This window comes from Cynocephalus volans, chromosome 16 (genome assembly GCF_027409185.1).
Source record: "Cynocephalus volans isolate mCynVol1 chromosome 16, mCynVol1.pri, whole genome shotgun sequence".
NCBI classification, from domain to species: domain Eukaryota; kingdom Metazoa; phylum Chordata; class Mammalia; order Dermoptera; family Cynocephalidae; genus Cynocephalus; species Cynocephalus volans.
Genome location: NC_084475.1, coordinates 47107718 through 47126682, shown reverse-complemented (window position 1 = coordinate 47126682; position 18965 = coordinate 47107718). Strand labels below are relative to the sequence as shown.

At 43.4% G+C, this 18965-nt stretch overlaps 1 protein-coding gene across 1 annotated transcript in view; it reads right to left on the bottom strand.

The window, feature by feature from the left end:
* Window positions 1-246: 246 nt before the first annotated feature.
* SLC1A1 (solute carrier family 1 member 1) overlaps window positions 247-18965 on the bottom strand; it is a 76792-nt gene continuing 58073 nt past the window's right edge. The window contains exons 4-12 of the mRNA XM_063080747.1: window positions 17967-18081; window positions 16703-16745; window positions 15182-15280; window positions 12196-12380; window positions 10903-11010; window positions 8455-8577; window positions 7874-8068; window positions 2743-2877; window positions 247-493 (exon numbers count right to left, since the gene is read on the bottom strand). Coding sequence (XP_062936817.1) covers window positions 247-493; window positions 2743-2877; window positions 7874-8068; window positions 8455-8577; window positions 10903-11010; window positions 12196-12380; window positions 15182-15280; window positions 16703-16745; window positions 17967-18081 — 1250 coding nt within the window. The remainder of the gene's footprint in view (window positions 494-2742; window positions 2878-7873; window positions 8069-8454; window positions 8578-10902; window positions 11011-12195; window positions 12381-15181; window positions 15281-16702; window positions 16746-17966; window positions 18082-18965) is intronic.

Sequence of the window (18965 nt, the reverse complement as noted above, 5' to 3'; positions counted from 1 at the left end):
TCAAAACCCAGATAATACAACTTTCCTTTTAACCAATTACCTTTCATCTTGCCCCTTACCCAAATCCCAAAACCTGGAGAGCAAAGGCTGGGAATCCAAATGAAGAATATAATCTGGAAGTCTGTGAATCAGATTAAATGTACAATTGGCCGTGAGTGGTTTTCTTTTTGATAATGTTTGGATTGCTAGGAGATGACTCTTACGGAGCTGTCCTTTATCATTCCCAGTCATCTGAAGCTAGGGACTCTAGAACTGTGAGGTCTGGGTGAACGAGATGGTGTCGGACTTGTCTACAGCAAAGCCTCCATTGACATAAGACTTTTTGGTGTCTGAGTCTTCGTTATCAAGGATGGTGGATTCCAAGGCAAAGGGGTTCACGATGTTGACTTCAGAAGAAACATCCATCTGCTCCAGCTCCTTCTTAGAGAGTTTTTCCACAATGCCTGTCCCGAATGCATCACCGAGGACGTTGACCATGGTCCTGAACCTGTCCCTGAGGAAGAGACGGGAAGGGTCAGACAGGGGGCCCAGATTTCATGTTCCTTCACCATTGGAAAGAGGGAAAGACCTGACATGTTCAGTTCAGATATAAATAAATGCAGAAAATACTGTCCTCATGGACAACTCCCTTAAGTCTCCCTAAATTCCCTTTTCTCCCAAAGAAATATGAATAGGGTCTTCACACATTTTGGGGGGAACTGAGAGAGGTTCAGAATTCAGCAAGTCTTTCAGCCCTAACTCTGTCTTGCGGGTTTTCTAGATTTGATGCAAATGACATTGTGGGCTCTCTTTTGGCAAAGGTGAGAAGACTGGGATGGTTTGTGGGTAGTGTGTGTACAAGTGTATATGGGGTTTGTGTGTGTTTCTGTATGTCCATGGGGTACTAGTTTCTTTGCTAAACCAGGTCAATCTATTCATGAGCAAGTCAGCAGGGACATGGCAGAGTACAGGGTCAGAAAACACAGGTGTGCTCAGGAACAGATTTCTCTTGTAGGTACCCCCTGCCAGTCTTCACTCCCAGATGGCCTGGAGAAGAGGCTGGTGGCAGGAAGGCCTGTGGAGGAGGGGAGCATCCATTTTGGTTTTGGCACTTTGTTGGTGGGAACTATGTACATGGTATTGTGAAAACTACACCTGCAGGACTGAAAAGGCCAACAATGCTTACACATGTCCACTCCGGATGCCCTTCTGCTACTTAGAACAAGGCCAGGGATTGGACTGGTCCTACGTTCTATCCCATGACCTCACTTTGTACCTTTGACTCATCTGGCTATCTTCGAAGTGAGGGTCACTGGTTCCAGGAAGAACCAGGAAATAGAGAGAAGTGCAAATCCACCATCACCATGAGAAAGAAAAACCAAAGTTTTCCTCAAGGGTAGGGTGTCTTAATAAGAAGGGTGCCACCTCAGTTGGGCCTTGTCATCCCAACCAGCTGCACAGCTTCCAAGCCAGGTACAGGGGCTTTTGCCTTCCAGGACCTGACTCTGTATATTCAAACCCACATGGAAAGTTTCTTCTTCCCTTTCCTCCATCTCTGCTGCTGCCTGCAAACTACACAGCACTGGACTCCCCAGTAAGCCCAAGCTGGTGATGATGAAGGTTCACTATGGAGCTACACTTAACCCCTGATGGCCAGGGGATGGAGCCAAACCCAGATGCCAGAAGACCAGTGTATAGAAGTGGGCATCAAGGGCTGGCCTGTGGCTCTCTTGGGAGAGGGTGGTGCTGATAACACCAAGGCCAAGGGTTTGGATCCCATATAGGGATGGCCGGTTAGCTCACTTGGGAGAGCATGGTGCTGACAACAAGTCAAGGGTTAAGATCCCCTTACCAGTCATCTTTTTTTTTTAAAAAAAAGAAGTGGGCATCAAGGATAAAGACATGAACCAGGCTCGTTCTGACTTTAACTTTGGAGGTCACCGAATGCACATTCTCACCTTATGTTCTGCAGTGTTCCTTTCCTGCCTCTCTGTGTGTGTGTGTGTGTATGTGTGTGTGTGTGTGTGTGTGTGTGTGAGAGAGAGAGAGAGAGAGAGAGAGAGAGAGAGAGAGAGAGAGAAGAAAGAAAGTGTTGTTGCTTGGAGCCTGAATGGTTCAACTTATCTAATCATAATAACACAACTTGCCATTTATTGAGCTAGTACTGGCTGCCAGACATTGTTCTAGACCCTCCACTCACATGAGTGGGTTACAACAACCCAGTGAGGCAGGGTGAATTTTTCCAATCTCATAGATACTGTGACTCAGAGGGGCTAAGGAAATTTCTCAAGGTCAAAAAGTTAGTAAGACACTGGATGGGGATTCCAACCCAAGTCAGTCTTACCCCAGAGCCTTTGGTCATGCCACTGCCCTGACGGTTCCAAGATGCTTGGGAAGACGGACTGATTCTGGAGCAGGTGGTTCTGAGCCTATGATGCTGCACCAGGGCTGAGATAGGCTAGGACAGCTACAGGGTTTGAAGGGGGCCTTCCCAGCTTCTTCACCATATTATTCTATGTTTATCTTGTCCCACACCCAGCTCCTAACCTTGAGCATTACTGGGCTTTTTAAAATCACTGCTCAAAGTTATGAGAAGTTAATTTTTAAGCACGTTATCAGATGGCCTGGTCAGAGTGAAATTAAAGCAAAAACAGATGGCTTATTAGGAAATCTGAGGAGAGAATGATGACAGACTGCAGACTCTGCATGGCTGGGAAGTCCGCCTGCCCATCCGGCTTAGGCAGTGCATTTATTCCAACTCACAGGAGCCAGTCGACAGCGATGATCAGGGTGACATCCTCGGTGGGCAGGCCCACGGCACTCAGCACGATCACCATGGTCACCAGGCCAGCCTGGGGCACACCAGCAGCTCCAATGCTAGCGGCTGTGGCTGTGATACTGTAACCAAAACATATCAGCAGGAAAGGAGTTAAACACCTATTTTCTCCCTTCAAGGCCCCTGAAATGGTTAGTCCTGATGACTGTTACTGCTGTGTCCCCAAACTGGGCAGTCAGAATTTGTTATCTGCTGAGCACCAGCTCTGTTTCATTATAGGATGAGAGCTGGGGTGGGCATGGGGAATGATGCCATGTCCTTGCCTGGCGAGATATGGCAAATCACTCTAATGCAAGGAAGTACAGAAGCATTGCTTGAGAGGCACCAAAACATGAGAGATATTCAAGAAGGCAAGAGTTACTGCCTGGGGTGTTTACAGAAGGCTTTATGTCTCCATCTATGCGTGCATCTGTCCTAAATAAGTGCCAGACACCTCTCCACGTGCTTTTTCCCTCCCTTCTCCTGCTCACCCACCCAGTCATTTATTGAATATCTGAAATGCGCCAGGAATTTAAGTTGCCTTGAAGGATGGGTAGAGGGACAGTGGTAGGGGTGGATAGGCAAGGGTATTTCAGGTGAAGGTAAAGCAATGGGCAATGATTAAGCAGGTTTTATGCACTTTCCTGACATCACAAGACTCTACCTCTCTGGGAGCTGTCCTTTAGGGCACTGAATTGAGAAATACCTATGACTCCTGTCCAAGGTACAAACATTTATTCCTGACTGTTCCTTTTCACCAGTGGATGCACTTTGCGCAAAAGGAAGAGAGATCTAGAATCCAAGAGAGGCAGCCAGATGAACTTTACCTCCATGTATTTAAAAAGATCCCTCTTGGGCAGATAAGATGTTGTACTAGGGATTTTTCTCTTTAGAATGTGCAGTTTTCCATCAGCAACATCTTCCTTATTTTGATTGGATCATTCTGGAGGAAATGAATGCTCACTATGCCCTGAAAAGTCCTCGATTTGGATAAGGTTGAGGGGTCACCCAAAGTACTTTATGGAGACATGTCCTCGCCCTTGAGCTAAGGCAACTGCTGTCAAGATGCCACTGGGTTGAAAGGTGAAGATGTAGAAACAGCCAATTTAAACCAGAAGAATCCCTGATTCTATTCTCAAATCCATATTCTTGTGAGTTCAGAAAGGCTCAGAGTTCTTAGGAAGCTGTTTCTACTGCCCATCCACGTGCCTATGGATGCACTGCTGAGGCTGTGTAAGGGTATGGTCATGCGCAGGCCAGAGTTCTTCGACAAGTGTGTTTCTTTCAGTGGCTATGGCCACTACTTTACAGAGATTTCTGGAGCTGTGCCAATTCTCTAAAGGTTTCAGGCTTGCACAATCCCTTAGATCTGTTCCGACCTAACTACTCTTTGGAAGACCCAAGTTTATTTCAATGCTGGTTGAAAAAACTTAAACTGAATGTGTCAATGGTTTTCTCTGTCAGAAGATATTTGTGCCCATGCCCATTGATCCCTCTTGGAGCCCCAACATGTCACATCACCATTAACCATGTCTCTATAGCCTGAAGCTGGGCTTGAAACCCAAAATCCATTTAGTCAAAGAAAACACTGTCCTTGAATCTTGATCTTGCTTACTAAACCTTCTTTGGCCTGCAACTTGGAACTATAAATATTCAGATAGACGAAAACCACAGAAAAATCTATTCCTGCTGCTTGAAAATATCCTACTTTGACTTAGACGGTTTTCACAGAGGAAAACATAGTAATCATTGGTATAAAGTTCTGTCCTAGCACTGAGGCCTAGTTTTAGGACAGGACATTTAACTTAGCTCTCTAAACGGGTTGGAGGCTGGGCTCTGAACTAGAGTGAACACAGGATTTAGAGTCAGACGCAGCTCGGTTATACTTCTGGCTCTGCCATTTTACTAATAGCATTTCCATATGCAAGTTACTTCTGTGAATCTCAATTCCTTGCTTAAGATGGGAGTAATATGTGTACTTTGCAGGGCTACTGTGAAGATTAAGTGACATGTAAGGCATCCAGTATAGCACACCTGGGTAGTAGACACTTGAAAGCATGCTGTTTCTGCTGCTACTTCTTCTACTGCTACTGCTAGTGATGTTTCTACTTCGCTGCAGCTAAAGCAACTCCCTAAATAGCAACTATTATTGCAACAACATCCACAGCTAGTGCTGCTACTTTTTTTCTGTAAGCTTTCTCTAGGCCCCAAATCTTGTAATTATCACTTTTATAAGACAATTTATCCCATTGTCAATCAGTTGTAACCTTTGATAAGTGAATATTATGATAAAACCACAAAAGGGTATGTTTTGGGTAGATGGCACTTAACGCTTCTTTGATAGCCAGTCCGAAGAGACCACAGAAAGAAATACACTATGGGTCTAAAAATCTCCTTAACAATTAGCTACAACAATAACCTGTAAAGTTAAAACTAATTTTTATTATTTCCTAGATAGAGCCAGGGAGGATTTTTTATTTTAAATCAATGATTACTTTGGGCCTCAGAGTTGTAATTGCTTCTAGGCCAGTAGTTATCAGCAAACCTGATTTAAGAACACACCAGAGAGTAGGGAGAGCGGTTTTGATTCCTCTAGTAGTGTCAGGTTAAAAAAAAAAAAAGGTTAGAAAGGTCTAGGAAACTTATGACTAAGGAAGAGGGAGGGAATTCATCATAAAGTGGCAAATACATGAGAGAATTGGCACCTCATAGAACCACTCCTTGGAAATCAGTTCAGTGCCAACTGGGTTCCACAGCCTGGGGTGAGGAAGATGGGAAAAAGCACTTGGAAATGTAAAGGTAATAACTGCTGGAACCACACAGGTGGTTGAGGAGCAGAAACTTTCTCAGGCATGCTTCAAGGTTTCAATTTTAACATCCTCTCTGCTCTTGTAACTACAGGGCTTTACTTAGGCTCTTCTGGCCCAGGCTGCTAACACTTTTTATAAATTATGCAATATCAGTAACAGTTCCCCAGCTGAGTGCCAAATGGTGTGTTTTGTACATGTCTTCAGTCAGTTTTAAGCAAACAGCAATAAATACTCTATGACTTAGGGTTGGGGAAGATTTTTAAAAAGCACTGTATTAGAACATTGTTAGTTAACAACCTTTTATTTTATGAGTCTGTTAATTTATACTCTAGAATTTATACCTGTTCTGGGGACATAAGAGTGAATTAACTCTAATACGTTCAGATTCAACCTTGAGGAGGCCTAGACACCCAGTTTAGTCTTAAACTTCCATTCTAAACTGAACTAATGTCTCAGGGTTAACTCCAATCCCAGCCTATCACCCCAAAGCAATGCTGTCCAATTGCACTTTCTATAATGATGGAAATGTTCTGTATCTGTGCCATCCAGTTCAGTTAGCCATGAGCCACACATGTCTGGTGGCTGCCATACTGAACAGTGCTAGAGAAACAACTCTGGCAAACTTCACTTATGACACTTCTATCATCTACCTGAGCAGACAATTTCAGTCCTCATTTGACTAGAATTCTCTGCAGTATCTGACTCTGTGGGCTATTTTCTTCGAAAAACGCTCTTCTCTGGGTTTCCAAGACACCATCATTTCCTGGCTCCCCTCCAGCCTCTCTGTTCCTTCTCACTCTCTCTCTTGGGGTTTCCTTCTCTGCCTGCCTCTAATATTAGGATTTCCCAAGGCTCAGTCCTTAGTCTCCTCTTTTCTACAAACTCTCCCTATATAATGTCATCCATTCTCAACATTTTTTGAGTGCTCACTATGCAGGTACTATTCATTTTATAGCATTTTACTAGCATTTTATATGCATCACTTAACTTAATCACCACAACTTGAATAAATTGTAGGTACTATAACAGCCTCATTTTACAGGTGAGAAAACAGAACATGAGAGAACTCAAGTCACTTGCCCAAGGTTACAGCTAATCATGGTGTAGCTGAGATTCAAACACAGACAATTGACTTGTGGCCCACATATCTGATGACCACCATTAAGCTGATGACCCTGACTTTTGTATCTGCAGTCAGACCTACATTTCTCCCTGTGTATCTCCACCTGGGAATCTTAAAGGCATTTCAAATTCAATGTGTCAGAAAATATACTCTTTCCACCTGCACTTGCTTCCCTTATGCTAGTCACTATTCGGATAAGCCCTGTCCACCAGTCCAGAATCTTCCACCAATCCTAGAGTCATCCTAGCTTTCTCCTGTCCCTCACCATGAATCCAGTTGATGCCTCTGCCATCCCCAGTGTCACTGCCTTGATGTAGGCCTTTTAATACTTTTCCTGGACTTCTGCAATTGTCTTCTAACTGGTCTTCTAGCTTGTGGTCCTTGCCCCCATCCAATCCATCCACCATATTGCTAGTTATCATTCTAAAATGCAAATCTGTCCCTAATATGACAGATTGTCTACAACCTTCCATGACACCCCATACAAAACCTTTCATGATATGACCCCTGTGTCCTCATTCCTTTACGTTCTCCACATTGTACTCCTTTTGCCAGCCATATCAAATAGCTGTACTCTGCACCCAGGCCATGGCTACATCGCAAGCCCCTGGATGTGCTATTTCTCTTATCCAAAGTGCTCTTATCTTCCTTCCTCACCTGCCAAATTCTTATTCTTCTAAGATTCAACTCAACTTTCCCCTTTATACCTCTTTCTTCCCAGGTAGAGCCAACCCTTGCCTCCTTGAGGCCCTCTGTGCCCACCATTTGAAGTTCTCTTATGCCCTTATCACAGCCCTCAGCATTCATCTGGGTATCTGTATCCCTACCTACCAGAGACCCCTTGAAAGCAGGGACCAGCCCTTATTCAACCATGAGTCCTTGGTGCCTATTCTGTGCCTAGTACCTACTGGGTGCACCAAACTGAGCACAGAATGAAGTCTTTAGCTACACAGACCCTGAAGCATAAATTTTGCATACCATTTTTATATTACGTGTGATATAGTTGTATTTAATCTTGGGAAGGGATTTTGTAGACCAAGAAAAACAATCCATCGCTTGGTCATTCTTGGTCTCCCATTGTAGACCATTTTTACTTGAGGCAATCCCAGTAATAGTAATGAAAATGAGTGTGAAACCATGCCCCACCTGACAGTGATGATCTGCCCAATGGTCAAGTCCATGTCATTCAACTGTGCAATAAACACAGCTGCCACTGCCTCATACAGTGCAGTCCCATCCATGTTGATTGTAGCACCAACAGGTAATACGAATCTAGTGATTCTCTTGTCCACATGGTTCTTTTCTTCAGCACAGCGGAAGGTGACAGGCAGTGTTGCTGAACTATGTGATAAAAAGAGAAAGGAACTTAGGGTCTAGGAATGCTGGTTCTCAGTACCCACCTGAAGAGACACCCCTCTTCCAAACACTAAACAGAGCCAAAGCATGCTGGCATTTCTGCCAGGTCCAGGAATCAGGAGGTGCTGGGCCCACCACTGCTCCCAGTTATACTATAACCCCTTCCTGGGCTGTAGGCCATGCCAGGAGGGCTGGAAATATTCAATAGGCTGAAGATATATATTCAAGGACAGGGGCAGAGAATATGGAGGTCATTTCTCCAATTAAAGGCAGCTATAAAAACCACAAGCTGGAGTCTGTTTCATCAAGTGAGGTGAGAGCTGATAAAGGTTGGCCTGGAAACTTCTTCTAGAAAGCCCCCTTCTGTTTACCTGGAAGAGATCATGAGAGCTGTTAGGAGAGCCTGGGCCATTCCCATGGCAAACCGGAAAGGGTTCTTTCGTACGACTATGAAATATATCAGTGGGAGAATTACAATGGAGTGGATTGCAAGCCTGTAAACAAGAGAAACAGTTTCAAAATAATGCCACCTCTGTATATTTAATCGTTTTTCCAAACAGCTTTTTCTATCCATGATATCATTCAACTTTCACAATGAACCCATGAGAAAATGAGAAGTAGGGCAGGAACGTATGTCCCAATTCATGTATGAGGACGTAGAGGCTCACTCAGCAAATGAAGCATCCTGTCAAAGTTCATGGCAAAACCAGTAGCTGAATCCAAACTTCGGAGCTCACAGAGCAGGGTTATGCTGCCCGCCCCGTACGTGCTATTCCTGCTATATGTGCAAACATGCGCTTCACTCCCTTCTGCCGCTGCTGAATTCTTACTCATCCTCTAAGACTCAGCTAAACTTCCCCCTCCTCTGGGAAGCTGTAGTGGATTGAATTATGTCCCCCTCAAAACTCACTGAAGCTTGAATTGTGTCCCCCAAGTTTTATGTATTAGGAAGTTGGCCCTCACTGTGACTGTTAGGAGGGTGGAAAATCTTGTTATGGTGATTGAAGGGTAGAGCCTTGAAGAGATATTGGATTGCGGGACTGTGAATGGATTAAAAATGGTGGTTGGGGCATGATTTGGAGGGCTTTAAAAGAAGAGGAGAGTCTGTCTCTCTCTCTCTTTCTGCTCTCTCTGCTTCCACCATCTTGCAATGTGAGACCCCTGGGTCACTGTCGCCACCACAAGATGGATTCTGGACTTTCCAGCTTCAGAAACTGTACGCAATAAATTTCATTTTCTTTATAAATCACTCAGTTTTAGGTATATATATTATAAGCAACAGACATGGACTAATACAGAAAAGCCTTCCCTCACTCTCCCAGGTAGAGCTGATCCTTCCCCACTTGGCGCCCTCAGTGCTCCCCATACATTATATCTCATTATAGCTCTTACTATAAGTCAGTCAACTGTGCAATAAGCACAGGTCATGTGTATAAACACCCCCATTCCCTGAACCCTGCTGCTGTCTTGCTGCATGGCACCCGCTGTCTAAGAGGGAAGTCAGAGTTGTGGTAGGAAAAAGTCCCTGCTCTTCCGCAGTCATAATTTAGGACTGACCCTCTTCTCTTTATTATTCCTGCCTTCCAAAACTGTTCCTTGTTTCACATGGAAATATGCAGGTTACACAAAATAAAGGGCATGAGAAATGAGACCCATTTTGCAGATGGCATGTATATGTAAGTGTCAACTTAGACTTTACAGATCAGTTATGTGTGGTTGAAATAATAAAAAGTGGTCATTGCAAATACAGATCCTGGAGGTCTGGAGAGAGCATCTTCTTGTCAGAGAGCTTGCAGCACAGCCCCTGGTCCTGCCAGTGTCAGCGTCACAGGGCAGGGCTGGCCTCTAATGAGGAGGAGGTCCTGCCTCCCTTACCACCATGGCCCTGGGATTTGACCTGGCCCTCACACTGCAAGAAACCAGGCTGCTTCTGTGCTGGCTGGCAGGACTGTGCTTTTGGTGAGCACAGATTAAGAGCCAAATGCCGTGCGATGGAAACCCCCAAGGCAAACAAGTTCCAATAGATGAGTTGATTGCTCAGTTGGGTGTTTGTGGGTGTTGACTGTGGGAGTCAAACAGATGATATTTACTCTCTCTCCTGGTCCGTAGTCCTTAGCATATGTGATGTGTCCTGCCCCTGGTTAGGTATCTGGGGGCACCATTCATAACCTGTCCCATCACATCTCCCCTCAAGGAACCAATAACTGCACTGTAATAAATATGCAAATAACCCATTCCCTGCTGCCTTCCTGTTTTATGGCTTCTAAAAAGACGTACACAGTTCCTACTAGCCTGAAGACTTTTCCAGCACCCTCTCTGCCTCCCTGGTGATGCAGGGCATGGCAGTGGCTACCAGCTCCAGCAAGAGCATTTGAGCTAACCAGCCATCCTGCTCCTACTCACTTGAATCTGATTTCACTTAGGCCCTTCCTAATTTCTTTCAGGCTCAGGGGACAAGGGTTGCTATTCTTTCTTGTTTGGCTAGTTTACATCCTCGAGGAAGTGAAGGCTGGGAGAGAGCCAAGAGAGGCTACAGTGCATTTCTCTCTTGTATGAAAAAATTATCTTAACACGACCAATAAAGGCAGCCACAAAGCCCGGGTCCAGGCTGTTCTGCCAAGAGCTGGCAATTATCACAGCATGATCCACCTACCGGTCAGCTGTTAAAGGGCAGTCCTCCCCCTGCTCTCTTATCTCTGAACCCCAGCTTTCCCCGCGTGGGAAAAGAAGATGATTTCAACCAACCAAAACCCAACCTCTCTGCAGGAATCCTATTGGATCAAACGAGGTCTCTGTTTTTTCTTCTGAGTCTGACATACCCACTCAGGACTGTGGCCATGTAAAGGCCCAGCTTGCGGAATACGTCCCAGTCTTCAACTTCTATGATCTTCCCGGCAATCAGGAACAAAATACCAAGAGGCATGTAACTAGAAAGTAAGCACAACAAAGATGACGTTCCATCACCAGGTGTTTTCTCAGCCTGGGGATGTTGGAGAAGAAGCAAGCCAGTGCATGCACCCTCAGCTTGGCATGTACACTCGGCTGGAAGGGGCACGGGGCCATAATGATGCAGGGCTCAGTTTCAAGTCCCAGGTGGACTAAGCTGCCTATGGTTTTTAGTACTAGTGTGAACTTCAAATTCTACCCATCTAAAGTACTGTAAGGGAAGTTTGGAAACTTGGCAAGAATGTGTGGTCAGACTAGTGAGGACCCATGCCACGTTCCCAGTGCACATATATCTGCGGATTGTCATATCTGCTTATCTCACTTGAGCTTGACTCTTGCTGCCAAATATGGACACTAGGCTGTTTCTAGCCACGATCATCTTGTTTCCCACGTATCAGCAACAGAGTCAAAACCCTAATCGTGGAAGTGGTCATCACAGCTCTATTTGTGGAGCTCTCATTATGTCCTATGTTTGAGGAAGTATTTTATATGCATCATTTCACTTAAAGTACTTCTCCCAATTGTGGGGGTGGGTTTTATTATCCTTTTTTACAGATCATGAAGCTGAGATTTCTGCAGAATTAAGTGACTTGCCTGGCTGTTGTTACTGAACCCTTTATACCACTGTCAATGTCTACACCTTGGATTAAATAACACTGAATCAATTCAATATGAGATAAGTGAGGCAGAGTTCTCCGAGAAAAGGTGGACTTTCTGGCATCTCCAGGCCAAGGCAGATACTCAGGTGGCGTCACTGGGATGCTCACAGACAGCAGCTTTTCTTCAGATGGGTTAGTGCCCATGCTGCACCAGTTGTAAATATTTTGAATCTCACATCTGTGTGGGGCCCAATAAGGACAAAACCTTGTGTTCTGATGTGCAGGAAACTCCTTCAAGTCATTTTTTTGAGAGTTACTTCTTACACAAATGCTGGTTGGGTACAAGATGATTCCCCCAGGGCTTTGAGGGAAAAGACAATGGCCGACAGCTAGATTTTTGCTAGTGAACTAACTCCTGACGAGTATGTAGAATTATTTAATATTCTAGTGTCGGTATTAAATGTCCACCTTCTCTAGGATGAGGTCAGTTGAGAAACATAAGCCTCTTTCTAATCTTGTGGAATGCCGTCAAGGGAAGCTAGATGGCATTAAATGGCGTCTGCTTACCACATAACGATCTGAATTATTTTCATGGTTGCATCACTCAAAGCATTGAAGAAATCCACCAGAATCTGTCCCTTTTCTCCCATTTTTCCAATGACAAGTCCAAAGACCAGGCAAAAGACAATTAAACCAAGGACATTTATGCCATCTGAATACGTGCCTACGATTTCGTATTCCTTTGTTTTATTCTGTGGATCAAAACCAAGAAAATACATTGATGCACGATTATAATCTCGTTAGAATTCACAGGCAGTGAAGATAAGCAGCCAAAAATAATAGACTAATGATCTACTAGTCAGAGTCAACAATACTTTAGGAAATATAATCTTAAAAAACTATGTATGTAATAAACTTTACCTCCTTCCCCAATTGAAATTTGAAGTTTTTTTTCCTCTCTCAACAAGTCCATGTTTGAATATTTCTTTTGAAGTTTTCCTAATCTGGAACATTTTACATTTTTAGTATGAATTTTAGAATCAAGGCACTTTTCAGGAATATTTTAACTACTAGCTACATTTTGAGTCTGCTTTTAAAATCATAGGAATTAATAATGCAGAAGTGCAAAATATTTACCAGTGTGAACATTTTTAGGACATTTTACCATCTGTTTTTTCTTGACAGTGAAGCACAGAAACATTCTTTACTGCCTCTGGTCTTGGATGACCAACAGGACTTTAGAGATATAAAAATTAACCAGATACCTACAACTATGAACCATTTCTTGACTTCATCTTGGATAAAAATAGCATGAGACAGGGCCGGCCCGTGGTACTTGGGAGAGCGTGGTACTGACAACACCAAGTCAAGGGTTAAGATCCCCTTACTGGTCATCTTTTAAAAAGACAAACCAACCAAAAAACCAAAAAAACCAACCCCCTCCCCTCCAAAAATAGCATGAAATTTACCAAGAGATAATGTAATCTGAGTGAAGAAAACCAGGTATATAGAGAATTATGTTGGCATTTCTTACTTATAACCAAACAAATATTTATGGAGCATCTTGAGTGTTCTAACTGCACTGGCTGCAGGATAAAGTCTTAAAATTCAGCTGGAAAGACAAGACCAACCATGAGAAATACGAGCCAATGATACCAAGATGGTGCGTAATTAACTGCACAGCGCAGCCATGAGTTACAAGTATCATAGGGAGGTTGGGACATGAATGAGGCCTTCAAGGTCATGGAAAGTTAGGCCTGGGGATCAGGCAGCCAGAAGACAGCGCAGGTTCCAGAAACATGATAAGCAAAGGCAACAGTCATCATGCTCTGGGCACCCTTGCACTGGCTTGAATGATTCCTACTCATCCTTTATGGCCCCCAAACTAATTTAAACCCCTCTGTTGAATGCTTCCAAAGCATCCCATCCTTCCCGATTGTAATATTTATCAATCTTCAGATGCCACATTGGCCTGGCACTGGTTGGGTGCTCAGAAAAATATTTGAGGAACTGCATCGAAAGGCAAGAAGAAGGAGTAGTTGAGGAGGTGGATCTGGATAGAAGAGAGGGGACCCATTGGGAAGGAAGCCAGGAAAACAAGCAAGGAGCCAGGTCAAGCAGGGCTTGATCTCAGCCACAGGAGTTAAGGCTTCTGCAGTAGGAAGCAGGGAGCGCCCACCATGGTCTATTTAATTTGAATTCTTAAGTCTACTGAATATTTCTTTTTTCCTTAAATCTTTCCTTCCTATGTGAAGGCAGAGAACATTCTGGAGAAATCTACTACAGGCTTACAGAGGTACCACTTCATGCCCACACATTGTAATCTCCAATTCTTAAAATTCCAAAAATTCTCAAAACCTGTCAATTTTATTGATAAGTTTATGGCAAACTCTTCTGGCAGCAAAACCTATCCTGAGATGAGGCTTCAGATCATCTATTTCTCTCACTTGGCAGAATGTTCATGAGTTTGTTGCAGAAATGTTAATGTGCTTGATTCTGGAGTGGTGTTGCCAACCCCATTTATGGGTGTTACATAATATACAGTACATACGCCACATGGCCCTTCTAAAGTCTGAGGAAGTCTGGACTCTGAATCACATCTGGGCAGAGAGATTCGGACAGGAACTGTGGGCCAGCATTCTATCTATATGCAGCCTTGCAAATGTAAAACAGTTTTCAGAGATGCCCAACTCTACTGTGAGCAGTGGCAGATATAGAGGTGACAGGGCTCATTCTTTTCTCTGTGTGGTACAGCTGGTTCTTTTGATTCTTGGTAGTTATGTTCTATAATGTGGCTGTGAACACTGAATTAGTAATATTGAACTATTGCTTGCCTACGGCCATACCACCCTGAATGCACCCGATCTGGTGTGATCTCAGAAGCTAAGCAGGGTCAGGCGTAGTTAGTACCAGGTATGGGAGACCGCGTGGGAATACTGAAGTGTTGCTCAGAGGGGAAATACAGAGTTAGGCTCCTGTGAAGACTGGTCACAGCATAACATTGTATCATATATGTTTCTGATTAAAGACAGCTTATTTAATATCCATTGTTGAGTCATTAACATCGAATTCATGGCCAACAGCACTATGACTCATGCCTGAAGGAAGCTTATCTCACACACGTATTTCCTCTGTAAGGCACACGACAGCCTTCTTGCACTTGGGACACCAGACAGCACTTCATAACTATGCTTTGGTCCCTTTTAAACAGCAAGATCACCAAGAAAATGCACAATATGAAAAATGTGGCACTAAACACACTGCAAAATGGACATCTGTTTACACTATGAAACCAAAAGAAGAAAGAACACAGCCTTGTTCGACCTCAGCTGGGAACGTGCACGTCGGGTGACTCCAATGTCTTGCCTGTGAGTATGAAAGTGCTGCAAGTATGAATTTTGGGGTTACAAATACATTATTACAAGTACTGTGGGTGAATTAATCACAAATGCAGATTCTGCAAATAGCGAGGAGCCACTGCATCTGCATCTCGTGCTGACTCACAACTCAGTGCCTGCTACTGGGGAAGGGGAGCAGGAGACAAGGACAGTACCTTGGCAACAGCGGTTGTCATGACGGTTGTGAAGGACTGTTCTGTTACATTTGTCTCTGGATCACTGGAAGAACTCACTTCTTCACGTGTGGTTTTGTACTGCATGTAGGAGAAAAACAAAGACAAGCAAACAAACAAAAGGAGTTTTTTAAGCTTCTGAGGTTAAACCACAGGATTATATTATTTTGGCCAAACAAGTGCCACCACAGGGTTCTTCCTCTGATGCCTCTGTTGGTTCCAGTTTTTGATGGTACTTCCTATGAGGTTTCGTAACTGAAAGAAATCCCAACCCCTGACTCCCACAACCACTGTTCAATATTGTCAAAATGTTCTCTCATGTTCATAATAAAGGGACAAATTAATGGAGCAATAATGCAAAGGTAAGTGTAGGTTTTATCTATACGTGCTTTCACAGACTCTATAGAGCCTCCTGTCAATCATTTTGTTTTAATTAATTAATAATTAATTCTTTTTAATCTAGGAAAAACACTTCATCCCTTTGATAGAGTCGCCATGACTTTAATAAACATCCAGAACGGTTTAACTATATGGTTGTTCCAAAATCAACAGTCCTTTTAGGGCTAATCGGTGAGTGAGATTTTGTTGAATTCTCTTCCTGCAGCCCTGTTTGGTTCTGTGGAGCTTCAGCACGGAGGTTCAAGAAAGAGTTAATATATTATCACACCAGGCATAAATGTCCCTCCTACAAGGCTCTGCCAACACTGAGCACCTTACAAATGACCACTGTGGCTGATCTGTAAAGACACCACTGAAATAGAGGTGTCTCTGTGCCTCATGGGCCAGCAGTGAGCAATATAATTGTTGGTATACACAGAAGTCTCTGTTCATGTAATTTATGTAAATGAATACAGCAGTTTGTGTTAGACTCCTGTCTTAAAGCACATTGATAAATAGGAGAAAAAGACTTGAAGTAAATGGAGTGAAGAGATTGTTAAATTTTCCTAGAGAAAGAAATCATGGCTTTGTTACAGTGCTCTGTAGGTCAGCAATAGGGAAATAAGGATTAAGCATAGGACCAAATCCCAGCACGCTAATCACACTGTGTGGGTTAAATTCTGATTTCAACTCAAAAGGGAAAGGAAAGAGGAGATGGAGAGATACTTCTTTCACCGCATTGCATCTGCAGAGAGTCTAAGTTTCTTCATAAATATAACATGATTCTCCAAAAATAGGTACTGGAGGCTACATTTTAAAGCACTCATTATTTGACAGATTCCTGATTTGCTCCCCATTGGAATTCTTTGGGGGGTGATGTGAGAAGGGGGGTTAAAGCATAAAGAAAAAGGGAGCAGTGTAAGTTATGGCATGCACTTCACTGTGGGCCGGAAAGACCAGGGATATGAACAGAGGAGTCACCTGAAGCTCTGCCATTCACAGGTGCACTTCCTGCTGCCATTTTTGAATGGCTAATTTCCATTTCTTGGGTCACAGTAGAAAAACAAATCTTAATTGGTAATGGGAAGAGGGGAGCAATCTGAGGGCAAAAGTCATTAATATTACCTGTTGAAAACAGGCTTGGACAATGTTCTCAGGAAACATATTCCTGTTGGAGACATGAAAAGCAGTATTATTTTAGGGCAAAAAGTGTTTTCCTGTCATGGTCAATACATTCGTGAAAATTAGTATAATATAAAACAAGGACTCTGATTTCTCTTCTGGATTCTCCTTTGCATAATAATTCCTTGTATTAAGATATATTTTTTCCTGCTGAGCTTCACCCAAGTAGAGAAAGCTCTCCTAAATCAACCGTCTCTTAACCTATTCACTGAGTAACTCACACACTTTCTCTCTTTGGTGACATGCCCCACTGGCAGGTGCACATTCACAGTCAAGAGATTATTTATTCTTCAATAGTCTGCACATTTATGTTTTCATCAGTGAGGATGTATGCTTACCAAGGGTCTATTGTATTTGTCCTCAAATTATATATGCCAATTGCAAAGATCGTAATTATTGAATTAAATATTATGTAAGTCAATGAAATATGAGCATGACAAGGAAGGAGTGGTTTCTATAAAAACTAAGCTGAATGCATGAAATTCAATAAAGGCAAATGACTAAAATTTTTGTGGTTAAATTAGGTATGGGAAGACAATTCAAATAAAAAGAAAATCTGGAAGGATTTAGAACTTGGCTTTCTTTGCAATTTTAAGGGTTTTATTGCTCCACTCTGGAAACTGAATCTGGAAATTGTTGATGATCCATTTATACGGGCAGCATATGCAACAGAAATGATATGAAATTACAATAAACTACACTTTGGGGCCTACATCAAAAAATTGGCAAATAAATGCATTTAAGTTTTAAGTGGAAACAAAATACGTAATGCATATTGTATCGTTTTTTTGAGTCTCTGCTTTAACTGGTCCTTTTTACTGACTGACCTATTTCTGACTCTGATGGCTTCAGATAGGTGAGTTTCTCTCATTTACAATTAAAAAATGTATTTCTCTAAAGTGTGTTTCAGAGATGGCCACCCAACCCAGCCCAGCATCTCTATGCAGCAAGTATACTTTCTGCATCTCTGTCCATGCTAAATCCTGACAGAGGAGGCTGTTCCTTCCATTCCCTCTTGGAACCATGACCTGGCAAGCAGGACTGGCTACATATTTCGTGGGGGCCAGGGCAACATGAAAATGCACAATAATTTAAAAATTGTTGAAAATTTCAAGACAGCAACAGTAGAGCATTAAAGCATGCACAGTGCCTTGGGCAACTACACAGGTCACATGCCCATGGAGCTACCTGCTGGCAAGACACTTACCTGATCAGGTCTAGCATGGCATCCAATGTGGTGACGTCAGGGGTGCTGCCTGTCCTTTCTATTTGAGACACCTTCTGGGTGACACCAGGCTTGATGCACACTACCAGCACAATACCTGTGGCCAAGGACAGCACCCGCAGAGCATTAAGAACCTTCCAAGGTACCAAACACACCTAGCACCTAGTGCATCCTTCTTAGAACCAGAAGGCATGGTGGTACTAGGCACTACTGTGATGGGGAGGATCCTGAGGTCCAGCCAAAATGCTCAGCCTCCGCTGGACCTCAGTAGCTGCCTTAATTACTTTTCCATTTAAATGAATAAGCAGAAGGAACTCTTTTTGTTTATTTTAAAAAAATGAAGAAGCTGCATCCCAAAATTGTTTCTGGAAACACCTGCTGATGAGAATATTCTTTGTTCTTTTCCTTAGCTTTATGAGATCAACCTAGGCAGGTGTGGCGGAGAGGGTGATTCAATTTCCAGCCCAGGGAAATGTATCAGTATCTTTCTGTAACTTTTACCCACAGATGCTGGTTATTCTCCTGAGGGTCACACAGAACCAGCTTTGTCTTTCTTCCATGCCACAAGCCTTCAAATATCTAGAAAGCCATCATATGGGAAAATGTTGTTCTGGGGGTAGAATGAGGACACATATACAGGAGTTACATGGTTCACCTTGCTGTAAGGAAGATGCTCTACATGGTAGAGCATCTGAAAGTGACCCTTGGAAGTAATGGGTCTTGTCACTTGAGGTGTCCAAGCAGAGGTGGGAGATCGTAGAAGAGACCAGGTTTTGGAGGTTTGACTAGAAGGGAGTGAAGAAAAAAAAGCCCCCCTGCCCTTTCTTGCTCCTCCTCCAAGAGGAGGGGATGCTAATCCCAGGGGTGGGATTTGGGATGCTGAATGGGTCGATTTTGCTGGTGGGAGGAGTCACTGGGTGATCAGAGGGCCATGATGGGCACCATCCACCCTTCCCTCTCAGTGTTGCAGAAGATGCCCAG